General features: G+C 50.3%; 1 protein-coding gene across 1 annotated transcript in view; it reads left to right on the top strand.

Annotated features, from left to right (window-relative positions):
• The window catches only part of OTOG (otogelin), a 101,235-nt gene extending 81,571 nt beyond the window's left edge, over positions 1–19,664 (top strand). The window contains exons 40-56 of the mRNA XM_054525862.1: positions 1,912–2,095; positions 4,514–4,734; positions 4,898–5,036; positions 6,489–6,683; positions 6,878–7,090; positions 7,650–7,754; positions 7,886–7,993; positions 8,415–8,516; positions 11,253–11,351; positions 12,227–12,267; positions 13,858–13,933; positions 14,026–14,204; positions 14,960–15,064; positions 15,240–15,359; positions 16,574–16,619; positions 19,051–19,130; positions 19,232–19,664. Of these exons, the coding sequence (XP_054381837.1) occupies positions 1,912–2,095; positions 4,514–4,734; positions 4,898–5,036; positions 6,489–6,683; positions 6,878–7,090; positions 7,650–7,754; positions 7,886–7,993; positions 8,415–8,516; positions 11,253–11,351; positions 12,227–12,267; positions 13,858–13,933; positions 14,026–14,204; positions 14,960–15,064; positions 15,240–15,359; positions 16,574–16,619; positions 19,051–19,130; positions 19,232–19,432 (2,214 nt within the window). The 3' untranslated portion in view covers positions 19,433–19,664. The remainder of the gene's footprint in view (positions 1–1,911; positions 2,096–4,513; positions 4,735–4,897; positions 5,037–6,488; positions 6,684–6,877; positions 7,091–7,649; positions 7,755–7,885; positions 7,994–8,414; positions 8,517–11,252; positions 11,352–12,226; positions 12,268–13,857; positions 13,934–14,025; positions 14,205–14,959; positions 15,065–15,239; positions 15,360–16,573; positions 16,620–19,050; positions 19,131–19,231) is intronic.
• The last annotated feature ends 4,839 nt before the right edge of the window (positions 19,665–24,503 follow it).

The raw sequence follows: 24,503 nt of genomic DNA, 5'->3' as shown, positions 1-24,503 counted from the left end.
TACTAGCTGTGGTTCTGTCATATATGGCTTTTATTACTTTGAGGTATGTTCCTTTTATACTCAGTTTTTTTAGGATTTTTGTTATGAAGTGATGTTGAATTTTATTGAATGCATTTTCAGCATCATTTGAAATGATCGTATGGCTTTTTTGCCTTTTATTCTGTTGATATGATGTATCACTTTGATTTGCATATGTTGAATCCCACTTGGTCACAATTAATGATCTTTTTAATGTATTGTTGAATTCATCTTGCTAGTATTTTTTGAGGATTTTTGCATCTATATTTATCAGAAATAACGACTTGCAGTCTTTTTTTGATATGTCCTGGTCTGGTTTTTGTATCAGAGTAACACTGGCCTCATAGAATGAGTTTGGAAGTATTCCCTCCTCCTCTATTTTTCAGAATAGTGTGAGTAGGATTGGTATTATCTCTTCTTCAAATGTTTGGTAGAAGTCAGCAGTGAAGCCATCAGATCCCAGGCTTTCCTTTACTGGGAGACTTTCTTCTCATTACTTGTTATTAGTGTTTTCAGATTTTTTATTTCTTTGTGGTTCAATCTTGACGTTGTATGTGTCTAGGAATTTATCCATTTCCTCTAGATTTTCTCTTCTACTGGCATATAGCTGCTCATAGTAGCTGCTAATGATCCTTTGAATTTCTGCAGTATCAGTTGTGATGCCTCCTTTTTCATCTCTGATTTTATTAGAGTCCTCTTTCTTTTTTCTTAGGCTAGAGGTTTGTCAATTTTGTTTATCTTTTCAAACAAACTTTTAGTTTCATTGATCTTTTGTGTTTTTTTATTTCAAATTTATTTCTGTTCTGATCTTTATTATTTCTTTTCTTCTACTAATTTTGGATTTGGTTTGCTCTTGCTTTTTTAGTTCTTTAAGATACATTGTTAGGTTATGTATTCAAAGTTTTTCTTCTTTTTTGATATAGGCACTGATAGCTATAAATTTCCCCCTTAGTGCTGCTTTTGCTGTATCCTGTAGGTTTTTGTATGTTGTGTTTCTATTATCATTTGTGTCAAGAAAAGTTTCTGTTTTTTTCATAAGTTCTTTATTGACCCACTTGACATTCAGGAGCATATAAAACAGTCTAATCTTGAAGGGAGGAGGTTAATTCATTATAAATACTTTAAAATCTTAATCTTTTTATATTCCATTTTTTTTGGTGTAAAACTATTGTAATAACCCATGGTCATCCAAATTTAACCTTGTTAATATGTAGAAGATGTTGCAGCCTTGAATTTAAAGTGTTTGTGAGAATTAGAGTGTGTTGCATATTTAACAAATATTCATTGAGTCCCAATTTATGTCAGGCCCAAAGGCAGGTGTTGGGGATTCAAAGGTAAATCAGACATAGTATCTGCCCTTAAGAAACTCAGTTCACTGGATATCTTGATGTGTAAACAGATACTTAATGGTCAGCACAGAGATGAGGAACGCCCAGAGCAGGGGTATGTAGCCCCAAGGCTGGGAATTTAGGGAGACTCTCCCAGAAGAAATGATCTGAACAGAATCAGGAAAGACTATCAGAAGAAGTGATCTGAACAGAATCAGGAAAGAAGAGAGTGATTGGAAGGGCTCAGCATTTGTGTTTATTTGGGCAGTAAGATGCAGCTTGCCTCCTGTTGTTGCATTTCTTGTTTCATTGTATTTTTCCAATAAAAATATTTTTAGATTCCTCACATGCCACTTTGGACGGTGATTTGGCTGCATGTGCCTGAAAGAGAGCCTGGCACATAGCAGATGCCTAATAAATGTTTGTCAGATGATGGATGGTTGGATGGATGGATGGATGGATGGATGGATGAATGGATGAATGGATGGACGGATGAATGGATGGATGGATGGATGGATGGATGAATTGATGGACAATCTGTGCTCACACTGAATTCCCTCCCAAGGTGACTGTGGACTCGCAGCCTGTGTGGCCACCTGTGAGTAGGTATGGATTCAGAATTGAAGACACAGGCCACATGTACATGATCCTGACTCCCTCAGACATCCAGATCCAGTGGCTCCACAGCTCAGGACTCATGATCATGGAGGCCAACAAAGCCAGCAAGGCCCAGGGCCATGGCCTGTGCGGTGAGTTGGAACCCAGCTTGCGGGGAGGGGATGCTTCCCAGGTCCACCTCTGCCCCCAGACATAATTCCTCCTGGAGCAGGAAAGGCTGGGACAGAATACCAGGCCAGAGGTTGGAGCAGCAGAGCTGCCAGGGCAGGGAGGCCTAACGTCTTGTGTCCTGGGGCCAAAGCTGCCAGTAGGGAGATAGTAGAGGGCTCTGGACTCAGCCAGTTGTCACTTCAGCCGGGATTGTCTGTCAGCTTCCCTGACAGCCTTCTAATGTCGGATAATCCTTTCCATCTGCATGAGCCTGGGCATTTCACAAAGCACTTCCGCACTCTATCTCACTTATTCCTGGTCATCCACACAACAGCACTGAGAGATGGCCATTAGTATCCCCACTGAACTAAAGAAGAAAGGGGGCTCAGAGAGATTAAGGGGCTTACCCAAGGGCACACAGCAGAGCTGCCACAATACACAGAACTAATGCTCTTCAGACCATAGCATAATTGCAGAACATGCCCTGAGGGATTGAATGTATTCTCATAAGGAAAAGAGATACAGGACAAGCCTGGATGTGGGCCGCTGCTCATTGCCGGGGCATGAGCACATGGACACTCATGGGGCACTCCATGACAGACTACCATGATTGTGACGATGGGTGAGATAAAAACGCTTATAACACACACACACACACGTACACCCTCCATCCTCCACCTGCACCCCTGGTGATCATTCACACATTCACATTCGTGCCCCTCTGCATCCAAATGCCCTCTACACATGCACTAACACACACAGTTCAGCTCCATGCTCATTCTTTCCTTTGTGCAACACATATTTGCCATGTACCAGTCACTGGGGACAAAACAGTGAACAAAACAGACAAAATCCCTGTTTTATGGTGCTTTTGTTCTTAAACACTTCCTACACACATGCCACCATCCCCACCACCACCAACACCATCACCATCACTACCACCATCTTTTTCTCATAATTTCTTCCTTCTCCTCTGTTCATTCCCAGCAAAGAGCACTGTGGTCAGCAGTAGCCTGGTGAGCCAATCCCTCCCTAGGATACCTTTGTGACACCCCTCACTGACTTAAAGCCAAGACCCAAAGTGTGACCATGGGAACCATTAATAATATATTAATAAGAGTTTGCCTTTAATCATGCTTTATATTCACAGAATCGTGGTTAGAGGTGTTAGAACAGAAGTCAGATCATTTATATCTCCATTTTGTTTGAATGAACATTTGATACCTGGGCACCCTCCTAGACAAACTTAGGGAAGTGCTGAGATAAGTGAGAATCTAAAAGAAAATGAGTCTTTGCACTCAGAGAGCTACAATCTTTTGTGAAAGGCTGACCTGCAAGCCAGTGACTGTTACACAGATTTTGGAATGTCATGGATGGTGCATCTGAGGCGTCCTTGAAGGAAGGACATCTGAGAAAGTATTTCACGCAGAGGGAGCAGCTTGAGCAAAGTTGTGGGCAGGAAAGTGTGTGTCTGGAGCTTATAGACGGTATGTGAGAGATGAAGCCAGAAGTTTAGGTCACATTAAAAGCTAGGACAGATAAACTTCACCCTTGCCCCCATCTCAGTGCCTTAACACAACAGAAGCTTATTTCCTGCATACATAAGTTCCTAAATGGATAGCAATGATTCAGAGACCCAGAGTCCTTCCATCTTCTGGTTCTGCCATGTCAACATGAGTTTCCAAATTCGCAGGAGAGGAGACAGGTGGGAAGGTTTTATGGACTAGGCCTGGAGGTGGTACTCGTCACCTTCACTCACATGCCATTGGCTGGGACTCAATCAGATGATCTCAGCCAGCTGCAAGGGCATCTGGGAAAAATACACTGACTGCCCAGGAAAAAGAAGAAACTGTTGTTATAATTAGCTAGCAATCACTGGTAAAGCAGATTTTGGGGGGGTAGCTTTTTATTTTGGTGTAATATAGCAAAACTTATAAAAATTTAGAACTTGCAAAGACAGTATAAGGTAGTGTACACCTTTTACCCAGATTTACCAGTGGTTCACATTTTGCCCCATTTGCTTCTCTCCTTCTCTCTCTCTCTCTCTCTCTCTCTCTCTCTGTGTGTGTGTGTGTGTGTGTATGTGTGGGTATACATTTTTATATGCACATGCAATACATATATATATATATATATAAGCATTTTTCAGAACCATTAGAAAATAACTTCAAGACATTATATCCTTTTACCCCTAAATACATGTATATTTCCTAAGTACAAAGACATTTTCTTTTGTAGCAGGTTTCCTAGCTTCCCTTCACCTAATTTCCTTCACCTTTAAAATGGGGATAATGGTATTATTGACCTCAAAGAACTGTGAGAAATACAAAAAGTGAGAGCTGACGACATGGGAGTGGTAGTGATGATCGTGGCTGTTGGGATTGTTTGGCCCCTTTCAGGTATCTGTGATGGAGATGCAGCCAATGACCTTACCCTGAAGGATGGCTCCGTGGTGGGTGGGGCTGAGGATCCTGCTCCCTTTCTGGACAGCTGGCAGGTGCCCAGCTCTCTGACCTCAGTGGGCCAGACCCGCTTCCGCCCAGACAGCTGCGCCACAACTGACTGCTCGCCCTGCCTTCGCATGGTGTCCAACCGCACCTTCAGTGCCTGCCACCGCTTTGTATGTGCCAACTGGGTCCAGCACTGGGGACACCTCCTGGGCTGGCTGGGGATGGCAGCACCTACCTGCAGAGGCGCATGTTCCTTCTGGGCAGGGAGGGGAGGAGCTGGGCACGGGATATGTGACATCCGAGTAACCAGCATTGCCTGATGCATATGTCCAGGTACCTCCGGAGTCATTCTGTGAGCTGTGGATCCGGGACACCAAGTACGTGCAGCAGCCCTGCGTGGCCCTGACTGTGTACGTGGCCATGTGCCACAAATTTCATGTGTGCATCGAGTGGCGGCGCTCTGACTACTGCCGTGAGTTTGCGGGGCAGGGGGACCCTCCATTGTGATTATTGTTCCCATCCCCTGTTAAAGTGGGAAAAGGCTCCCGGACCCAAGTTCATGTATGCTTTCCCAGCTTTAATCATTCACGGATTTATGTACATTAGTAAATTTATAAATATTTTGTATGTTTAATTTATATTTAATTTTTATATTATATAAAAGTACATTTTATACTAATGAACACATATTTATTATGATTCATATGAATATATTAACACATAGTAATTGCATTGTATTTTAGTATTCGCTTTCTTTGAGTCTATTCTCTGCAAGTGGAGACTGTAACCATCGCCCCCGCCCAGGGTGGTTTTGAGGATGTGGGGGAATGTGTGCCGAGTGCTCACATAGACCTGCCCCACGGACACCGTCCAGCACAACTTAATTCCCTCTGCTTCCTTTTTGCTCACCTTTCTCTTCTTCCAGATTTTCCCCTCCTTCCTGCAGGAAGGAAATTAGATCTGCCTCCTCCTCCCCCAATTAGGTTTGACTGGTGGGTTCGACAGGGGTGGCCTGGGCTAGAGTAGCTTGATTTATAAGTGTGAACCTGTCCAGAAAGGCTGGGATTGGCTCACAGGAAGGCCACACCCACAATATGACAGGTAAAAGAGGAAAAGACAAAAGTCCTCTTGGGTCATGTTCTTCAAACTGTGGATCCCAACTCAGCGGGTATGAAATCAATTTAGGGGGTCAGCACCAGCATTTTAAAAAATACAATAGAATAGAAAATACCAGTGTGTATTGCTCATAGAAAGTTTAGGTATTATTTTGTAAAAGAGATTTTTTATTTTATATACAAGCAATTTTCAATCCTAAATACCCTTTGAAATCACTCAGACAACTTGAAAAGGCATGGGCCTTTCAATTCAGAGATTGAATTGGCCTGGGGTGAGGTCCCCACAATGATGCCTCCAAAACTCCCAAGGGATTCTTTAGTAGTCGAGTTTGAGGACCACTGTTCTACATGCTTGTATTAGGCCACAGTGTAAAATCTACTTTTTACAATCAAGAAAGTTTGAAAACACTGATCTAGAGCAAGGGGTTGGCAAACCCTTTCTGTAAAGAGCCAGAAAGTAAGTATTTGATGCCTTGTGTGCCATATGGTCTCAGTCATAAGTCCTCAACTCTACCTTTTTAGTACAAAAACAGCCTCAGACAGAATATAAATGAACAGGCATGGCTGTGTTCCAATAAAACTTTATTTGTGAAAACAGACAGTGGGCTGGATTTGGGCTTCGGGCTGTACTTTGCTGAGTCCTGATCTAAGGAAGGAGGTGATGTCACCAAGCCCTTTAACTTATGCACTCTGCTGAGGTGCTGATGACACTCTGAGCCCTCTCCTCATCCCCTCCTGTTCTTTCGGCCCTCAATGGGGAGCCCTGCCTGGGGTCTGAGGTAGGCCTGGTGCCCACTGTGCCCCTGCAGCCTTCCTGTGCTCCAGCGACTCCACATACCAGGCATGTGTGACGGCCTGTGAGCCACCCAAGACATGCCAGGATGGGATACTAGGGCCTCTGGACCCAGAGCACTGCCAGGTGCTGGGCGAGGGCTGCGTCTGCTCCGAGGGCACCGTCTTACACCGGCGCCACTCTGCACTCTGCATCCCGGAAGCCAAGTGCGGTAGGTTCCTCCCCTCCCTGAATGGGGGGCCTCCAAAGCCGGCCTCAGCCTCGCCTCCTGCTGTCCACAGCTGAGGCCCATCTGCATCCTTTCAGGTCTGCTTAGGGGTGGCCAATATCCCACGGAGAGTCTAGCCTGGGAAAGTCTGGGCTCACCTTCCTCAGTCCCTCGCACCCTGCCATTCCCTTCTGCAGCCTGCACTGACAGCATGGGGGTGCCGAGGGCCCTGGGGGAGACCTGGAACAGCTCCCTCAGCGGCTGCTGCCAGCACCAGTGCCAAGCCCCAGACACCATCATCCCGGTGGATCTGGGCTGCCCCAGTCCCCGCCCTGAGAGCTGCCCGCGATTCGGGGAGGTGGCCTTGCTCCTACCCACCAAGGACCCCTGCTGCCTGGGGACTGTCTGTGGTGAGTGTCCGCCTTCACTTCCTTGGACCTCAACTGTAAAACAGTTAAAAGGCTCCAGCCCTGCACACCAACCCTGATGGATAGGACAAGGCCTAGGAAAAGCAAAGTTTCTTGTAGGGGGTGAGTTTGGAGGAGGGGAGAACCCTCCCTGGGGGCAGGGGCAGAAGCTCAGGAGTCAGTGCAGGGAGTGCTATGGAGCCAGGCAGCCTGGCCACTCTTCCTCCCCCACCTGTAGCCTTGTGGCCTTGGGCAAATTATTTCACATCCTGTGTGCCTTCGTTCATTCTCCTGGGACATGAGCTGACGATCGGGCCCATCTTTGGGGTTGCTGTGAGATGGGGTGCGTGTCAATGGATGTTAGCTCTTGCTGATCTTCTGTTCCAGCCCTGAACCCTCGTGTGACCCTCAAAGGCCTCATCTAGGAGTATGGGTCCTGGGGGCTGCGGGGGAGGAGTGGGGCCAGGCGTCCAGGGATTGGGCAGTTGTCCAGTGTTCTCCACTGGAGAGCAGTGGGGACATCTGGCCCCGAGGTAACAGGCCCTGTGGTCCCTGGGGCCAGTGTGTAACCAGACTCTGTGTGAGGGCCTCGCCCCCACATGCCGCCCAGGCCACCGCCTCCTCACCCACTTCCAGGAGGACTCGTGCTGCCCCAGCTACAGCTGTGGTGAGAGGCCCGGGGCGGGGAGGGTGGGGGACGGACTGAGGGCAGTGAGGGGAGGACAGCTCTGGGGGCAGGGGCCCAGGGGTGGCCAGGCAGGTTCCTCTCCCAGCACCTAAATTCAGCCTTTTCCCCAGAGTGTGACCCAGATCTCTGTGAGGCAGAGCTGGTCCCCAGCTGCCGACAGGACCAGATCCTGATCGCGGGCCGCCTGGGGGACTCCTGCTGCACCTCCTACTTCTGCGGTGGGTCTCGCCACCAGACGCCAGCGCACACAGCCTGATCACAGTCCGCCAGCCTTACCCCTGTGTCCTTGGGCAGCTGGGAGGAAAGGCTGGGGGTCTTCAGACGGGGTGGGCAAAGGGAGAAGGACAAGCTCACTGTCCAGGAAACAGTGTGGGAGGAAGAGGACACCGACCCCGTGTTCCCCCTAGATTACTGAGCACGAGGAAACTGGTGCTTGTTTGGTGTAAGCCTTTGGGTGGACATGAGGGAGAACTTCCAGATTATGATTCCAGAATGGGTCACATGAGACCATGTGATGCTGCCATTGGTTAGCTCCTGCAACACCTGGGTTGTTGAGGAGGCCCCACTCCCAGCAACGTGCTGTGTGCCAAGCCCCTTTGAGGGGACTGCTGTGACAGCATTGGCCCTCTTCCCTCTCAGCCTGTGGCGACTGTCCAGACCCCATCCCCGAATGTCAAGAAGGGGAGATGCTCACCGTGCACAGGAACACCACGGAGCTCTGCTGCCCTCTGTACCAGTGTGGTGAGTCCTGGCTGGGCACATGGCAAGCTGCGGCACGAAGGGGCCTTTCACAGAGTCCCCACCCCAGGACCAATGGGGGTTGACAGGGAGCAACAGAGCGCTTCCAGGTGGTGAGCTCTGGAGGGGCCGGGCAGCTGAATCCAGGACAAGTGCAGGCCCACCTGAAGAAGCTGGGTTAGGTTGTCAGGCTGGAGGGTGGGAGGTCCAGGCCTGTCCCTTCCATGGAGGCCCCCAAGGGCCAGACAGAGGCTAGGGTTGAAGGACAAATACTTGGGTCTCTCCATCCCCCACAGCACTGATAAGAAGTCCTCATTTCCTGACTGACCCAAGGCTTCCCTTCAGGGTCCGTTTCGCCACTGTGTCTCCATAGTGCCCGCTCCTGGAGGTTGTATCACAGAAGGCCCTGTGTTGCAAAGCCTCTGAAGCTCTTTTATTTTGTAATTATAAATAAAAGTATGCTTTTTCCAATATTTTTCTAGGGCCTGGTACCTGTATGTATGATACTATACATACATGTAGACATGTATAGTATGTGCGTATCATGTACTGTGTTCATAGTACCTTGATATAGAATGCACTGTGTACATAGTACCTCAGTAGTAACCGTTAAGCATAGTGCAGCCAGCATTATGGACTGTTAGCAAACCTAATGGATGAAAATGAACAAAATGGTTTGATTTAAATATTATTCAATTTACAAAAATTGCTTTGCACACTGATAATAGGAGAAGCATGAGGTTTTTTCTTACACAGAGCAGAGTAGGAGAGGGGCCTCCACCAGGACACCCAAGGGCCGCCCTGACAGGGTCAATGTAAAGAGTCACCTCCGAAACAATGTAGGCTCCCATCCCATGAGAGTTGCCCAGAAGACCTGGCCGCACCTGACCAGGAGCTGGTTGGCCCACTTGCCACAGTATTTGCAAGACTGATGTGAGGAGAGATTCACTATCCTTTCTCCTTCTCTTCTTTCTCTTTCTGTCATCACCTCTCCCCCTCAGCCCTCCTCCTATATTTACGTTTCTTTCCATGTTTCTCGGGAGGCAGCCTAGTCCTGTGGATGGAGTATGGGCATAGTCAGTTGGTTTCTGAGCCTCAGTTGGGCTGTCTACCAGCTGTGCAGCCCAGGGCAAGTTCTTTACTCTCTGAGCCAAGATTGCTCACTTGTAAAATGGCGATGCTAGTATCTGCCTTGAGGGGCTGTTGTGGAAATTAGACATAATTTATGTGAAGGACCTAATGGTCCTTGGTATGCAGTAGGTGCTCAAAAACAGAAGCTGTTGATATTATCACTTTCTCCCAGTCTTCATCATACTTTTGCTATTACAAAAGCACTGTATATGCATTCTAGAAAGTACAAATTCCAAGTAAATGCAAGAAAATGAAAATACCACCTTCCTACCTGCTAGATAATTCCACTGCTAATGCTTTAGTGGATATGTAGCCTTCCAGATTCTTTCTATGGCTTTATGTAGATCTGGTTTACAAAAATCAGCTCATCCTAGACATACTCTTTTTTTTTTTTAACTGGCTGTTTTCAGTGAACAATCTCTACCTTTCCATGTTAATACGTTTTCAACTCATCTCATGCCCAGTCCATTTCTTCCTGTTTGTCCAATCCAGGATCCAGTCCTAGACCATGCATTATAATGACGTGCCTCACATCTCTCTTATCCTAGCACAGGTCCCTTTTCCTGTATGACCTCCCACTGTAGAGTCCAAGCCATGACCCTGCAGAGAGTCCCTGCTTCTGGACTTCTCCAGTTGCTTTCTTTTGGAGCTGCTTACATTGTTCCCTGGGCCTCTGTGCTTCCTAAAACTGAAATTTCCATCTAAGGCTTGATGGGTTCAAGTTAAAAATTTGGGGCTAGACAGTATGTGCATGAGCTTCATAGCACATCACATTGGGTGCCACACACTATCTGGCTGAGTCACAAGAATTGATGTTAACATTGGCCCAGATTAGGGCGATGACCATAATCCCAAAATCTCACCATCTTACATTTTTCCTCTTCCAACCAGAAAATAACCTATTACTTTGACACCATAAAAATGCCCTCCCTCATAATTTTTTGGAACACCATTTGATAATCCTTGCTTGTGCCAATAACTTTATTAGTAAATCAAGTAACTCTTACAGTTTTCAGATCCTCACCTTTAGTGCTGACCCTTGCCCCTCCCCTATCCACCAAAATGTTGCACCCAGGGAATTCCCTCACCCCTTGCCTTGTTCTCTCAGCAAATGAGAATGGCTGAGGAATCCTGAACTGAGAAAAGTCAGCCTAAAGACTAGAAAGAAAGGAAGTGCAGGCCCTGCAGGGTAGCGTCAGCTGAAGCAGGGCAGGCTCAGGTGGGCCCCAAGTGGATGAAGTTTCCACAGGGTGGGAAAGGTTGTGTTAGATAGAGCGGGATGTTCCCCATCAGCAGACCTTACCCTAATGGCTGGCTCTCCTCGGACCACCTCTTGCAGGGTGACTCCAGACTGGGGAGGCCCAATTTAATGAGCTTGAGGTTCTGACCCTGTCATATCACCAGTGCCTCACAGGCACAGCACTAGGACCTGAAGTAGCTCCCTGGGGAGACTTCGGGTGCCCAGACTCTTCCCTGGGGCTTTGAGGACAGTGGGGGTCACTAATGAGGAGCTGGGGGTAGCCTCTCTTTAGCTAATGTTGCCCGTCTGAGGATTCACACCCCCAGGTGCCTGTGACTGACGTGTCACCTGCCTCTCCTTCCCCACAGTGTGTGAGAACTTCCGCTGTCCCCAAGTGCAGTGTGGCCTGGGCACTGCCCTGGTGGAGGTGTGGAGCCCCGACCGCTGCTGCCCCTACAGATCCTGTGGTGAGTCTGTGGTCAGGACAGCCTCCCCACTGGGAGATCCAGTGGCCCTGCTGAGGAGGGATTGGGGGAGCCCGGCCCACCACTGTCCACTCCTCTCAGATCTGTCCCCTGCAGGGTCTCTAGAGGAAGCCACTAGAATCACCTTCCTTCTGCATCCGCACTCCGAGTGCTGAGCATTCCTACAGCCTTTTCTCTCTAGGATAAAAGAAGGAAAAAGCAAGTTTCCCAATTCCAAAGAGGGTTTCCATCTTAAAAAGTCCTTACTGTGGCCAGGCGCGGTGGCTCACACCTGTAATCCCAGCACTTTGAGAGGCCAAGGCGGGTGGATCATGAGGTCAGGAGTTCAAGACCAGCCTGGTCAAGATGGTGAAACCCTGTCTCTACTGAAAATACAAGAAAATCAGCCGGGCACGGTGGCAGGTGCCTTTAAGGAGGTGGACATTGCAGTGAGCCAAGATAGTGCCACTGCACTCCAGCCTGGGCGACAGAGTGAGATTCCATCTCAGATAAAAATAAAATAAAATAAATAAAAAGAATAGGCTCTGGACTAGGTGGACGGATTAATCCAGGTGACAAAAGGAAACCTGTGATTGGCCCATCTGCCTATTTATCCTCGCTCCACACCCAGTGGAGAGCTTGGTGTTCGGGACCCATCACTGCCCACCTGCCTAACCAGCGGAGCTGCAGGCCTCCTCCTGCCCCCAGGGATGGAAGGAGGCTGAGATTTGGGCCTCTTCCTCTCCTCTCCCAGGCCTGGCCTGGAGCTGGGTCTTCAGAAGACAGGTTGTGCCAGCAGTGAGAGGTCCAGGGTACCCAGGGGATTTCTACCTGGACATCCCTGATGAAGTGGGGGCCTGGCCCCTTGTGTTTTTCAGAATGTGACTGTGACACAATCCCGGTGCCCCGGTGCCATCTGGTATGGAGACCCTCCTCCCCCAACACTCCCTGGTCTGCTCCCCTTTCCTTTCCTCTCTATCCCCTCCTCTAGAGAACCTGCTCCTTTAATCTAGTGCAAGGAACCCAGGGTTGCAAGTCAGTATTCTTGTCCCAAACTCTGCCACTGGCTTTCTAGGTATGGTGCCCTCCTTTGTAAAGTGGACATAATCATGCTTTAGAGTTGTGGTAAGGATTAAGTACAATGAAGATGAAAATTATCATGAAGATGATAGTGATGATGCTGATGGCGGTGATGATGGTGGGGACAGTGAGGAGGATGGTGGTGATGATGGTGTTAGTGCAGTGATGATGGTAATAATGCAATGATGATGGTGGTGGTGGGGTTGGTGAGGATGGTGGTGGTGGTGACAATGGTGATAATGCAATGACAATGGTGGTGGTGATGGTGAGGATGATGGTGGTGGTGGTGATAATGCAATGGTGATGGTGGTGGTGGGGACAGTGAGGATGGTGGTGATGGTGACAATGGTGATAATGCAGTGATGGTGGTGGTGATGGGGATGGTGAGGATGAGGGTGGTGGCAGTGATGGTGATAATGCAATGAAGATGGTGGTGGGGGGGATGGTGAGGATAATGGTTGTTGTGGTAGTGGTGGTGGTGGTGATAATGCAATGGTGATGGTGGTGGGGATGGTGAGGGTGATGGTGGTGATAATGCAATGGTGATGGTGGTGGTGGAGACGGTGAGGGTGATGGTGATGGTGATAATGCAGTGACGATGGTGGTGATGGTGATAATGCAATGACGATGGTGGTGGTGGAGACGGTGAGGGTGATGGTGGTGGTGGTGGTGATAATGCAATGACGATGGTGGTGGTGGTGATAATGCAATGACGTGGTGGTGGGGACGATGAGGATGATGGTGGTGGTGAAGATGATAACGGCAATGATGATGATGATGTTGATGACAATCATGACGTAGCTAATGTTTATTGAGAGCTTACTAAATGCCAGGAACTTTCCTAGGCCCTTCATGTGTAGTATTTATTCTCACAACAACCCTGTGAGATTGATTCTGTTGTTTTCTCAATCCTGCAAACAAGGAAGCTAAGGTTAAGGTCATGAAGCTAGTATATCACGGAGCCAGGGCTGACACCCAGGAAATCTGTCTCCAGAGATCATGCCCTTAGCCACCAGACTGCATGGCCACTGAGGGAACTGAAAATACTTTAAGAAATGTGAAGTCATGTTTACAGTCCTTTTCTGAATTATATGTAACCCTTCCCACCCCAGCACACATTTCCTCTCACTCTGTCCCCCATTTCCTCCCTCCTTAAAATTGCTGAAGAAAGGTGAGAAGTAGTGTGAGCCACCCAGGGCTCTGTCCCTCGCTGTGAAAGGGGAGGACACTGGACAGTGCTCCTCATTGGGAAGGCCTGGTAGCCACACTGGGACTGAGCTTCCAGGCTGCTGAGGGGCCCCAGGCCTGCCAGCCCCCTCCTGCCCACCACAGGGAGGGACTGACATAGAGAGGGGCCCAGGTGGCAGACTGCTCCTGAGGGCCAGGCTGGCCCCCACCCCAGGGTGCTGACTGCCTCTGCCCCACCCAGTGGGAGAAATCCCAGCTGGATGAGGCGTTCATGCACAGCGTGGAGAATGTGTGTGGCTGCGCCAAGTACGAGTGTGGTGAGTGGGGGAAGCCTCGGGGCAGAGCCGGGCAGGGGGGGCGTGGGTGCCTGGGCTCTGGATGACCATTGCCGCCCTGCATGCCCATCCAGTGAAGGCCCCAGTGTGTCTGAGCCGTGAGCTGGGTGTGATGCAGCCCGGCCAGACGGTGGTGGAGCTCTCGGCAGACGGCGTGTGCCACACCTCCCGCTGCACCACCGTGCTCGACCCTCTCACCAGCTTCTACCAGATCAACACCACCTCCGTGCTGTGTGACATCCACTGTGAGGCGGTAGGGTGCAGCCCAGGGCGGGGTGGGTGGGGTCAGGAGGGCTTGCCTGGCAGACCCTGGGTGCTCCAGGAACCAGAGGAGCCCTTGAAGCTGCCCTAAACCCCCAAGACAAGTCAGAGGAGCTCTCAGAAACCTCTGTAGGAAGTGTCAAGAAAGGGATTGGGTTGGGAGAGGCCAGGAGGGGAACAGTAAGGGACAGATTTAGTGCCTGGCAAGAGTGGGTGTTGACAGAGAGAGCACACACTTATTAGGTGCCTACGGAATGCCTGGCACATTCCCTGTCACTTTGGTTTGCATGCTTGTGTTGCTACTATTTGGTGAGCACTTCTTCATGCCTAGTACTTAGGATGGTGACTGGCTTCTAGTAAGGGCTAAATAAATATTAGTTAGATAAAGGGGGTTAGAATTATTCCCATTTTTCAGAGGAGAAAACTGAGGCTTAGGGAGACTCTGTCATTTGTCAAAAGTCCTACAGGAACTAAGACTCAAATGGAGATCTGTCTGGAATAAAAACTGGCATCCTTACTTAGCAGAAATGGCTTGGAAAGAGTGGAGATGCTCTTTGCTGTAAGGGAGCCTCAGGGTAGGTACAGGGATGACTAGCTGCCTGCGACAGAAGGAGCTCCCAGCTCCTCTTCCTGAGCACTTACAGAGGGCCCTTCCAGGCTCTGGGGTCCCTCACAGATAAGCAGGCAGTGGGAGAGCCAGGGTGGATTTGGGCATCTGGCTGAGGCCCACCCTGCCCTGGCCTGTAGAACCAGGAGTACGAGCACCCGCGGGACCTCGCTGCCTGCTGCGGCTCCTGCAGGAACATGTCCTGTCTCTTCACCTTCCCCAATGGCACCACCTCCTTGTTCTTGGTAAGCAGCCCCCTCGCTGCCCACTTAGGAGGGTGTCCCAGAAGGGGACACCAGGACTAGGGCTCTCTCTGGCTCGCAGGCCTGGACTAGGTACAAACAGGCTCCCAGACCCTATGGGTTTGTTCAGGCTGTCCATCTGGCCACAGCTCCCGTTACCCACTTCTGTGCCCTCCAGCCCGGGGCATCCTGGATCGCAGACTGCGCCCGCCACCACTGCAGCAGCACTCCCCTGGGTGCCGTGCTCGTCCGCTCTCCCATAAGCTGCCCACCGCTCAATGAGACCGAGTGTGCCAAGGTCAGTGCCTCCTTCTCCACTGAGGCTGTAGGCCAGGGATATCAGTTGTCTCACTGGTGGTGGGGTGGGGGTCCTGTGTGCAGGAGTGCAGGAAGAAGGGCTCCCTGGAGCCTGTGCCTGCACTGCCACCCCTAATCCACATCTCTCTCTGCATTTCTTTTTGCCCTGACCACATCACACCCTGCCTCTTCACACATCACATGACCGCATGCAGATGTGCACAAACACACACTGTTACATGTTCTAGGCACATTCAGCCAGATACCAACACAGGCCACCAGCCACTCACACACCACACACTCCAGGAACATTCACATCAGCATGCCAATGCACACACCACGCGTCATCACACCTCAAGGCACTCACATAAGCACACTCTTGCACACACATGCCACGCAGGTGCAGTTCAGTCCTGTGATGGCTGGCAGGTGTCCAGCACTAGCATGGACAACTGTCAGTATGGGCGCACCTCAGAGAAAAGGATTTCCTGGAAGGCTTGGGGTTATTGTTGAATTATTAAAGTCCCTGAGATTAATAGTGGACATTTGAAGATTTCTGACTCTTCCCGAGAAAACAAATATACACACACACTCAGTGACACTCATACACACTTCCACACATGCAAAATCACACATGTGCACACAGATGCTCATGTATGTGCTCACAGAATCGCACACACATACTGAGACCCGCCGCCCAACACACACACTTATGTACAAAGAACTGTCCCATCCATTGTTTTACCCATTTCATTATAGAGGAGGAGGGCTTTAAGGGATACTTGCTCCCATTTTAGAGATGGGAAAATTAAGCCTAGAGGAAGAGGATGATTTGTCCAGGGCTGAGGTAGAGCCCAGGCCACTGACCCAAGTGGGTGACCCCTGCGCCCCTCCCCTCCCTTATCCTCTGTGCTGGGAAGCACTGGCGGTGGGGTAGGCAATGGAAAGCGTGAGGGGAGCTGCCCCAGGAAAGATGGGAGGCCCTGCACCATCTTGACCCAGGCTCCTGCCCCAAGGGAGCCAGGTGCAGCCTTAGTGCCAGCTTAGCCCCTGTGGCTCTCCCATGGCCTGGCAAGGGGCCTATGCTCCTGCCCTGGGGCATCACGGGGAGAGAAGAGTCAAGACTCCTGCACTCTGCCTGTTTCTGGGATCTTGGCTCCCAGCCTGGACAGGGGTCTCCACACCTACCTACCTCCCCTGACTTCCTCTCTCTAGGTTGGGGGCTCCGTGGTACCTTCCTTGGAAGGATGCTGCAGGACCTGTGAGTGAGCATGGTGGGGGCCCACAGGTGGGGGGCTCTGATGGGGGCACAGGGTGTCATGTCAGGGGACAGAGGACCAGGTTCCTGGCCTGGCACCTAAAAAGATAGCTCTTCTGGGCTGAGTAGATGAAGGGATAACACCCACACCACAGGGCTCATGGCACTGGTGCAAATATGCAGATGGCTGGAGGCCATGTTTGTGTCCTTGTTCCCATACAAAACCTCTGCTTCTTGTCATAGCCAGAGGACATTGGGGCATAGCATTCAGGAGGTCAGTAGCTCACCAGTTACTTCGCCTCCTCCTGCCCCTGCCAAGGCCCCCAGCCCAGATGCTCCCACATAAATTCTCCCGTGGTCAGACGCCCTGGTCTTGGAGGAGCCTTCTGGGTGGGATTCAGGCCTCCAGGGTCCCTGACAGTCTGAGTGCGAGCTCTGTGCACCTGTCCTGATACCTGGCTCCTGGAGTCCTGGCCATCCAGAACTGTAGCCCCCAACCGTGTGTACATGCACATCCCAGTCAGCCTCTGCTTTACACCACCTTCAATCCCCCACCCACATCTTTCCCCTGTGCCTGCCCTCCTCCTAGGGTGCTCAGACCCCATCTCCAGAAGGCAGTAGAACTTGGGGCCCTGTTATGTGCACTTCACATACTCCAAGAAAGCCGGGCTTGGGGCCTCATTGGCTGATCCCTGACCCACAAACTCATGTTCCCTGAATGTCCCGTGTGCCCCCGTGTGACCTGCACCCCATGTCCCTCTCCCCAGGTTCCCCGGGGACCCTGTTTCCCGTGGTCCCCGTTAGTCCCGCCTCTCCTCCACGGGTTAGTGTCCACTGTCGCCCAGGTACTCCTCTCGGAAGCCCACTGGACTGGAGGCAGGCAGCCGCATTGCTATGTCCAGCAATGTCCCTTCTGCTAGGTGGCCCGATCTCTGGGGCAAGGGAGGGGGAGGGCCCCTGCTCCCCACCTCTGGCACAGGCCATTGGGCCTGCAGTGCATGCTGGGTAGTGAGCTCTATCCCCTGGGCTTGCATGGGAAAGCTTCAGCAGGGCCCGCTCACCTGGCACCCACCAACGCCCCGGACTGCCACTGCTTTGCTCTTGCTGGTCACTCAGCCAGTCTTAGTCCAGGACCCAGAGGGCCATGTCAGGACAGCCCTTAGTTCCCCTGCCTCCTGGAGCAGAGCGGGAAGACAAAGTGGACTTAGCTATGGCCAGAAGCCATCTAGCTCGTGTAGTAGGAAACCTCTGTGGTGAGGCTCAGAGACCAGAAGAAAAGATTCCATTCCATTTCTAAAGGGATTCCTGGGGTTACAGAGTGAGTGCATGTACCTGGCAAATATTTGTGGAGCTCCAACTATGTGCCAGACACTGTTCTAGGCACTGTAGAGCCTTGTGGAGCTGATATTTAGTGGGAGAGACAGAATAACAAGTATAAAAATATATACCAGGATGGAAGCATTGAGTTTTGTGGGGCCTCACTGATGCAATGTGGGGGGCTTCGATAAGAAGAAGAATACAAAATGTACAAATTAACATTAAGGTGTGAAAGGAAATATTTATTTAAAATGCAAAAAAAAACTTACAACAAATTCTGGAAGGGGACTGTGCAAAAGAAGGCCATAAAGCTTATGATTCAACATCGTAATTACCGATGTGTCTCTGACAAGACAATGATTGTCCCCTTGACAAATATAAGCAAGGGAGGGGTCAGGGAGGGAGGACTGAATAGAGGCAGCAAGTTGCAACTTCAAGAAGGGAAATCAGGTAAAGCCTGGGAGAGGAGATATTGCAGCCAATTGCTAAAGGAGGTGAGGGCGTGAATGAGCCACAAGACTGGTTGTCTGTGAGAGGCGTGGTCCAGGCAGAGGAAACCCACACTGGTTAGTTTCTATCCCTGTAACAGCTCTGTGAGATGGGTGAATCCCTAGTCCAGTTTGATAGCTATGGAAACCAAACAAAGCATTCCATTAGAATGAAGTATCCTACTAGAGATTGGGGTTTCTATTCATTCAGGAAATTGCAGAATCTTAATGCTACAAGCCCTCACAGGATGGGAAAACTGAAGCTCAGAGAGGGGTAAGGGTAAAGTGGCCAACACAGCTTAGAAATAGGCATTAGGGCTGGGGTGGGGAGGCAGCCTCACTCTGTCCCCAGATGCTTCTCTGCCCTAGCACAGAGTCCTCAAGGGGGCCCTGCTGGCCTTCCTGCCTCACTTGCTCACACTGCTCTGTTTCTGCCTTCCTGACTCCACCTCCTTCCAAGGCATTGGGTTAAAAGGCTTTCCCTAGATGGGGAGGCGCACTAATGCATGTGTGCTAATGCTGGAAGAGAAACCCTCCAGCATGACACTAACTGCCCTGGGCTGGCCCATCCTGCTTCCCCGAAGAAGCCTGGTCTTGGCCACAGCTGCCTCATCCCCCTGTCCCCCCAGGTAAGGAGGATGGGCGCTCCTGCAAGAAGGTGACCATCCGCATGACCATCCGCAAGAATGAATGCAGGAGCAGCACCCCTGTGCGTGGTGCCCACAAGGCAGTGGGGCAGCAAAAGATGGGGATGGAGGGGGTTTGGGGGTGTGAGCGCCACAGACTGCCTCACTGGCCTGCCCATTCCAGGTGAACCTAGTGTCCTGCGATGGGAGGTGCCCATCCGCCAGCATCTACAACTACAACATCAACACCTATGCCCGATTCTGCAAGTGCTGCCGTGAGGTGGGCCTGCAGCGGCGCTCTGTGCAGCTCTTCTGTGCCACCAATGCCACCTGGGTGCCCTACACTGTACAAGAGCCCACCGACTGTGCCTGCCAGTGGTCCTGAGGCCTAGGGGCCTGGGCTAGCTGGACCACCTCTGCCAGCCCCACTTTCTGTTTCCAGCCGGCCCAATGTGAATGGGGGTATTAAAGGTGGTAGAAATCTGTCATGTGTTGAGCATGGAATGGTGGGAAGAGGTCACAGGAATAACCAGAAAGGGTCACCCCTGCCCATCCTGGCTCCCTTTCTGGGCTCCCCATTTTCCACACATGGGAAAGTGCCACAGTTGAGGGCTCAGGGAGCTCACCTCTGTCCCTGGCTTGAGATGGAAAATGGGCTTTAGGTCCAGGGGCAGCAGCCTCTGAACCTCTGTGACCCTGGCCACAGCTCTTGGTGGAGGGGGTGAGAGCTGCGGGAAGATGGGAACGTGCATGGTGCTTACATGGGAATCACAGCTGGACCTAAGACCAAGCACAGGGGCAGGATGCAGTGACCCATTCTCTTGGCCTTTTTGACTACACAAGAAACCAGACACAGTAAAAGGAAAGAGGGCTATACCTACAACACTCAGGCCTGCAGATGGCTGCCCAGAAGGAGTTCCCAAAAGCAAAGATGGTGGATTCCAGGGCCCAGGTTGTCTCACCAAGATCTGTGAAATCCGAGTGAGCTCAGTGACCTTCACGTCCCCTGTAGTCCAAAGAAAGATGCCTGGTGTCCTGGTATTGATATGGCAATTCAGGAAATGATTTGGAAGACCCAAGCCTGTACCCTTATCCCAAGGCAACCTTCCCAGCAGGCAGGCCGGCCTTGTGAGGCGATGGTTGGGGAGTGAAACCCTCAGTGAGGGCCCAGCACTACTTATCTAAGATGCTGGTTGACAGCCCATGCCTCCGAGGCCCTAGGTTGCTGAGGGTGTAGCTTCAGCCTGCAAATGCAGCTCCAGGCTTTGCAGTGTGCCTTTTCTCCAAGGCCATGACAGAGTCGGGCTCAGAGGAGCCTGATTATGGGTTGTGTGGCTCAGCCAGTGCCAGCCTCTGTGCTCCATGGAACTGTTGAGCAAGAGAGTGTCTGTTGGTGTCGGTGGAAAACACAGCCCCAGCCTCCCTGAGCACTTGTGAGACCCTTGTCACTGAACCAGAGTGTCCCCTAAAGCCAGGGCCAGAGTCCCCTTCCACACCCCACTCTGCAAGTCTCCCACCTTCTGTGCCACTTTGTGCCACATGGATCTGAAGGGCATGAACATAAGGTTGTGCAGGCCCCAGCACTGCCCTGTGTGTCTGAAGATGTGGCTGGATGCCCCTTGAGGTGAGGAGGCTGTGCCAAGATGGCCCCCTGCTGTTTCCAAGCCTCTTTGTGCCCATATTTGTGTTCTGTTTATGTATCAATAAACCACAGGACGACTTCAGGCCTCTGAGCATCTCTGAGGGAGCCAGGTTTACTTTGAACTTGAAGGAGTGTCCACTGTGAAGAGAAGACTCTATTTTATGGCCCTGGACATCAGCACCGCTTCTGCCCCATCCATCCCAGCACCATGCCCCACTCACAGCAGAACCATCGGTGGGTGTTTGCTGGTTGGAATTGAATGGACTGGAGACTGGCTTCTAGAGGAAGGGGATGAGGAGAAGGAAGAGGACATTGGGAGCTGGGGAGCTGGCACCCAGGCGAGGGACTGAGGAGTGATCCTGGTTCTGTGGGCCCAGAGACAGACGCTTCTTACAGGAGATGTGGATGGGGCAGACCCAGAGAGCAGGTTTCATATTGGCCTCTTAACATTTCTGTATTTCTTTCCTTGTTGTTCTCCCAATGAGCTCAGTACGTTTTTGCAGCCATGTCAGCTGTGGTAGGATTAAAGAGCACCCAGGGACAGGCTCTCAGTGACACTTCACCTGTGAAGGACTATTGGGACACCTAAGGAGCAAATGGGAGGGTGCTTTCCTGGGTTGTCCCATGTGGGAAGGAGAAGGAGGGGGGCTAGGAAAGCACCCCTCAGTAATAGGGCAAACTCCTAGAGGAGTCAGCGCTTACAGTGCAAGAGCTTCACCCTGCCTAGAGAGGGTAGAACGTCTTTTTTTGAACTAACACTTGGAAGGCTTGGCTTTTATTTCATAAGTAAGCTCTTCTTATGGTGCATCTGTCTGCTAACATGGACCCTGAGTCTTTTCCTAATGAAAATGAATTTTCCTAATGAAGCTTTATGGCTTTGTAAGCAGCACATTTCTAAATAATCAATGCATCAAATAAGAAATCAGAATGGAAATTGGACATTTTGATCTGCGTGATTTTGAAATTATGACACATTAACCTGTGAGATGCAGCTAACGCAGTACTTAGAAAAACATTTATAGCCTTAAATGCATACATCACACTTCTTAATTTCTCATCATTACAGCCAGAGATGGGGTGGGACAAGGCTTCCAAACTTCTCTATCAGGGATGATGATCCATGGCTTGTAGTCAGTTATCTCCTTGGCTATACACACTCCCTAAAGCAATAGTTTTCAGAGTTTTGAACTCTGATTTCAACAGAACGTGACTTTAAACAGAACATGGCTGTTAAAGTGAACTAGGTTTAAAATCCTGGTTCTATTATACGGCAAGATGTTTTGGCTAAGACATAAGGAAGTTTTTATAGCCATTGCTGGCTATATAGTGTCCCTGGCTGTTCATTCCTCACCTCATCACCCTTCCCATCTGTTTATGTCCAGTTATGGGAAAGCAGCTTTTGAACAGGCCACTCCTCATCAGCTGTTGCGTAGACAGAGGCAGAGGGCACCAGGTTAAGTCAGCCAGCCTTGGCCTAAACATCTTCCTGCAGTCTCAATTCGGGAGGGTGGCTCCAGGTTTTCAGACACCTGTTCCCCACATCTGACCCATTGTTGGTGACCCAGTTTCAGTAGCCTGGCCCTCCTTGGCTCCAGTTGGCAGCAGTTCTCAGCCCTCCTGCTGTACTCCCACTGTGTCCTCTCAGATGGCCATAGCTCCTGGTGATCACACCCTACTGTTGGAGTCCCAGCGTGCCTGGATGTTCCCCCCGGCCACCTCACCTCCACTCCCACTCAGGCAACCCCTCCTGCCTACTCCTACTGGAAGCCAACTTCTCACTCTAAACTTTTGGTCAAAATTCCCAGTTCTATTTTCCTAGATCCCTCCTGAGAATACTGACTTTTTCTTTCAGGGTAAGACAATTTAGTGGAAGATTAACCAGAGGAAAATCTCCAACCCTGTCTTGCAATGTAGGGAAGGCAGGAAACAGTGAAGACTTTGGACCTTAATTAGTGTTGTCCGTTGCCCTCCAAAAGGCCACTGCCAGCAGTGTTGATGTGATTGTTCATATCAAATAGATACAATTTGTAGATGGTGATTTAAATGTAAAATACACATCTCCTTTAACTAAGTCATCCTATTTCTAGGTAGCTATGGAAGGCTGAATAGTGGTCCTCCAAACATGTACACGTCCTAATTTCTGGATCTTGTGAATATTTATATTACATTACATAGTAAAAGGGACTTCGCAGATGTGATTAAGGATCTTCAGATAAGAGGATTATCCCGGGTCATCCAAGTGGGCCCAGTGTAATCACAAGGGTCCTTATATAAAAGAGGCAGCCAGGTCAGAGAGAGAGGAGACAGGGTGACAGAAGCGAGGTTGGAGTGATGTACTTTGAAGTTGGTGTAAGGGGCCACTGGCCAAGAAATCCAGGCAGCCTCTGGAAGCTGGAAAATCAAGGAACTGGATTCTCTCCTAGAGACCCCAGAAGGAACACAGGCCAGCTGGCCCCTTGATTTTAGCTTAGTGAAGCTGATTTCGTACTTCTGACCTCTACAACTGTAAGAGAATAAATGTGTGTGTTTTAAGCCACTGAATGTGTGGCAATTTGTTACAGGAGCAATAGGAAACAGATAGCATCAAAAGAAAGAATTCCTACAGAGGTATGCGCCAGGATGTTTATTACGGCATTGTCCTGAGTGTTAAAAATTAGTAACAACTGCAAATGCCTGTCAGTAGGGAAGGATTAAGCAACCTGGTACAGCCACACTCACGAATATTATGTAGCCCTTTTGGGTACTAACATGCTAGGCTCTCCAGGATATGTTAAATGATGACAGGAAATTGTGGGTTATTTCACACAGAGTGATCCCTCCTTTATGCACCTGTGTGGGTAATACACACACACATATAACACAACATACACACACACACAACACAACACACACACACCTACACACAAGTCTCCTTCCCTTGAACAGTTTTCAGGATTGAGGAAGGTCCTTCCTGGCTGTTGAGCCACCAACTAGTTCGGGGGCAACTTTGGTCGTAGAATAGCCTTTTCAGATCCCAGGAGAACATCAGAAGAGACTAGAATAGACTGAAGGCCCTAGGGACATCTGTGGCATCTCCCCCACTCCTGTTTCCTCCCACACTCTGTGCATTACTTAAAGCTTGAGGCAACCCCAGTGGCCACACACAGGTGAGGACACAGAAGCCCGGGACCAGCAGAGCCGCTGAGAGATTGGTGGCCGAGTAGGGCGGCTGCCCAGCTTGCAGCCCCCTGTGACGTGTTTGCAAACACGAGGAGTTTTGAGCTGCAGAACCATCCCATTCTCCGTGGTGCAGGCTCAAGTTCCCGCCCTGATTTTCTGGGCTTAATCCTCTTCCTGTGGAAATCAATAAGGACATTGTGATGGAATGATTCACGTTCAAGGTCAGGCCGGAGCAAATTGGAGGCGACATGCTGATTTTACTACCCTCACTGTGAGGAGAGCCAGTCCTGCTCACAGACCCCTTAACCCTTTCCTTGTCACTCTGGTAAGCACTGTCTGCACAGGCCCCCTCCCCAGGCCCAGATCCCCCTGGCCTCCTCACCCATGTGTGGCGCTTTTGTTTACATTTTCCCAAGGCTCTGACCACACAAGGCCTTGGAGTCTTGCACACTTGTCGTGGTGGTTTGGGGAAGGCAGACGACAGGTTCAGGAACAGCTTCAAATTGGAACTCAAAGGCTACATGTCTAACTTCAGCTTCGTGGGTAACATCCTGTTCCTCTCCCTTCACCAGAGCTGTTCCCCTTCCAACCCTCTTTTCCGAGTTCCAGACCCCTCTTCCCTGCTTTTCTGGGTTGTCCCACATGGGGAGGTAAA

Source organism: Pongo abelii, chromosome 9, assembly GCF_028885655.2.
Source record: "Pongo abelii isolate AG06213 chromosome 9, NHGRI_mPonAbe1-v2.0_pri, whole genome shotgun sequence".
NCBI lineage: Eukaryota > Metazoa > Chordata > Mammalia > Primates > Hominidae > Pongo > Pongo abelii.
Note: the sequence above shows the minus strand (reverse complement) of the source record. Positions and strands in the feature narration are given on the sequence as shown.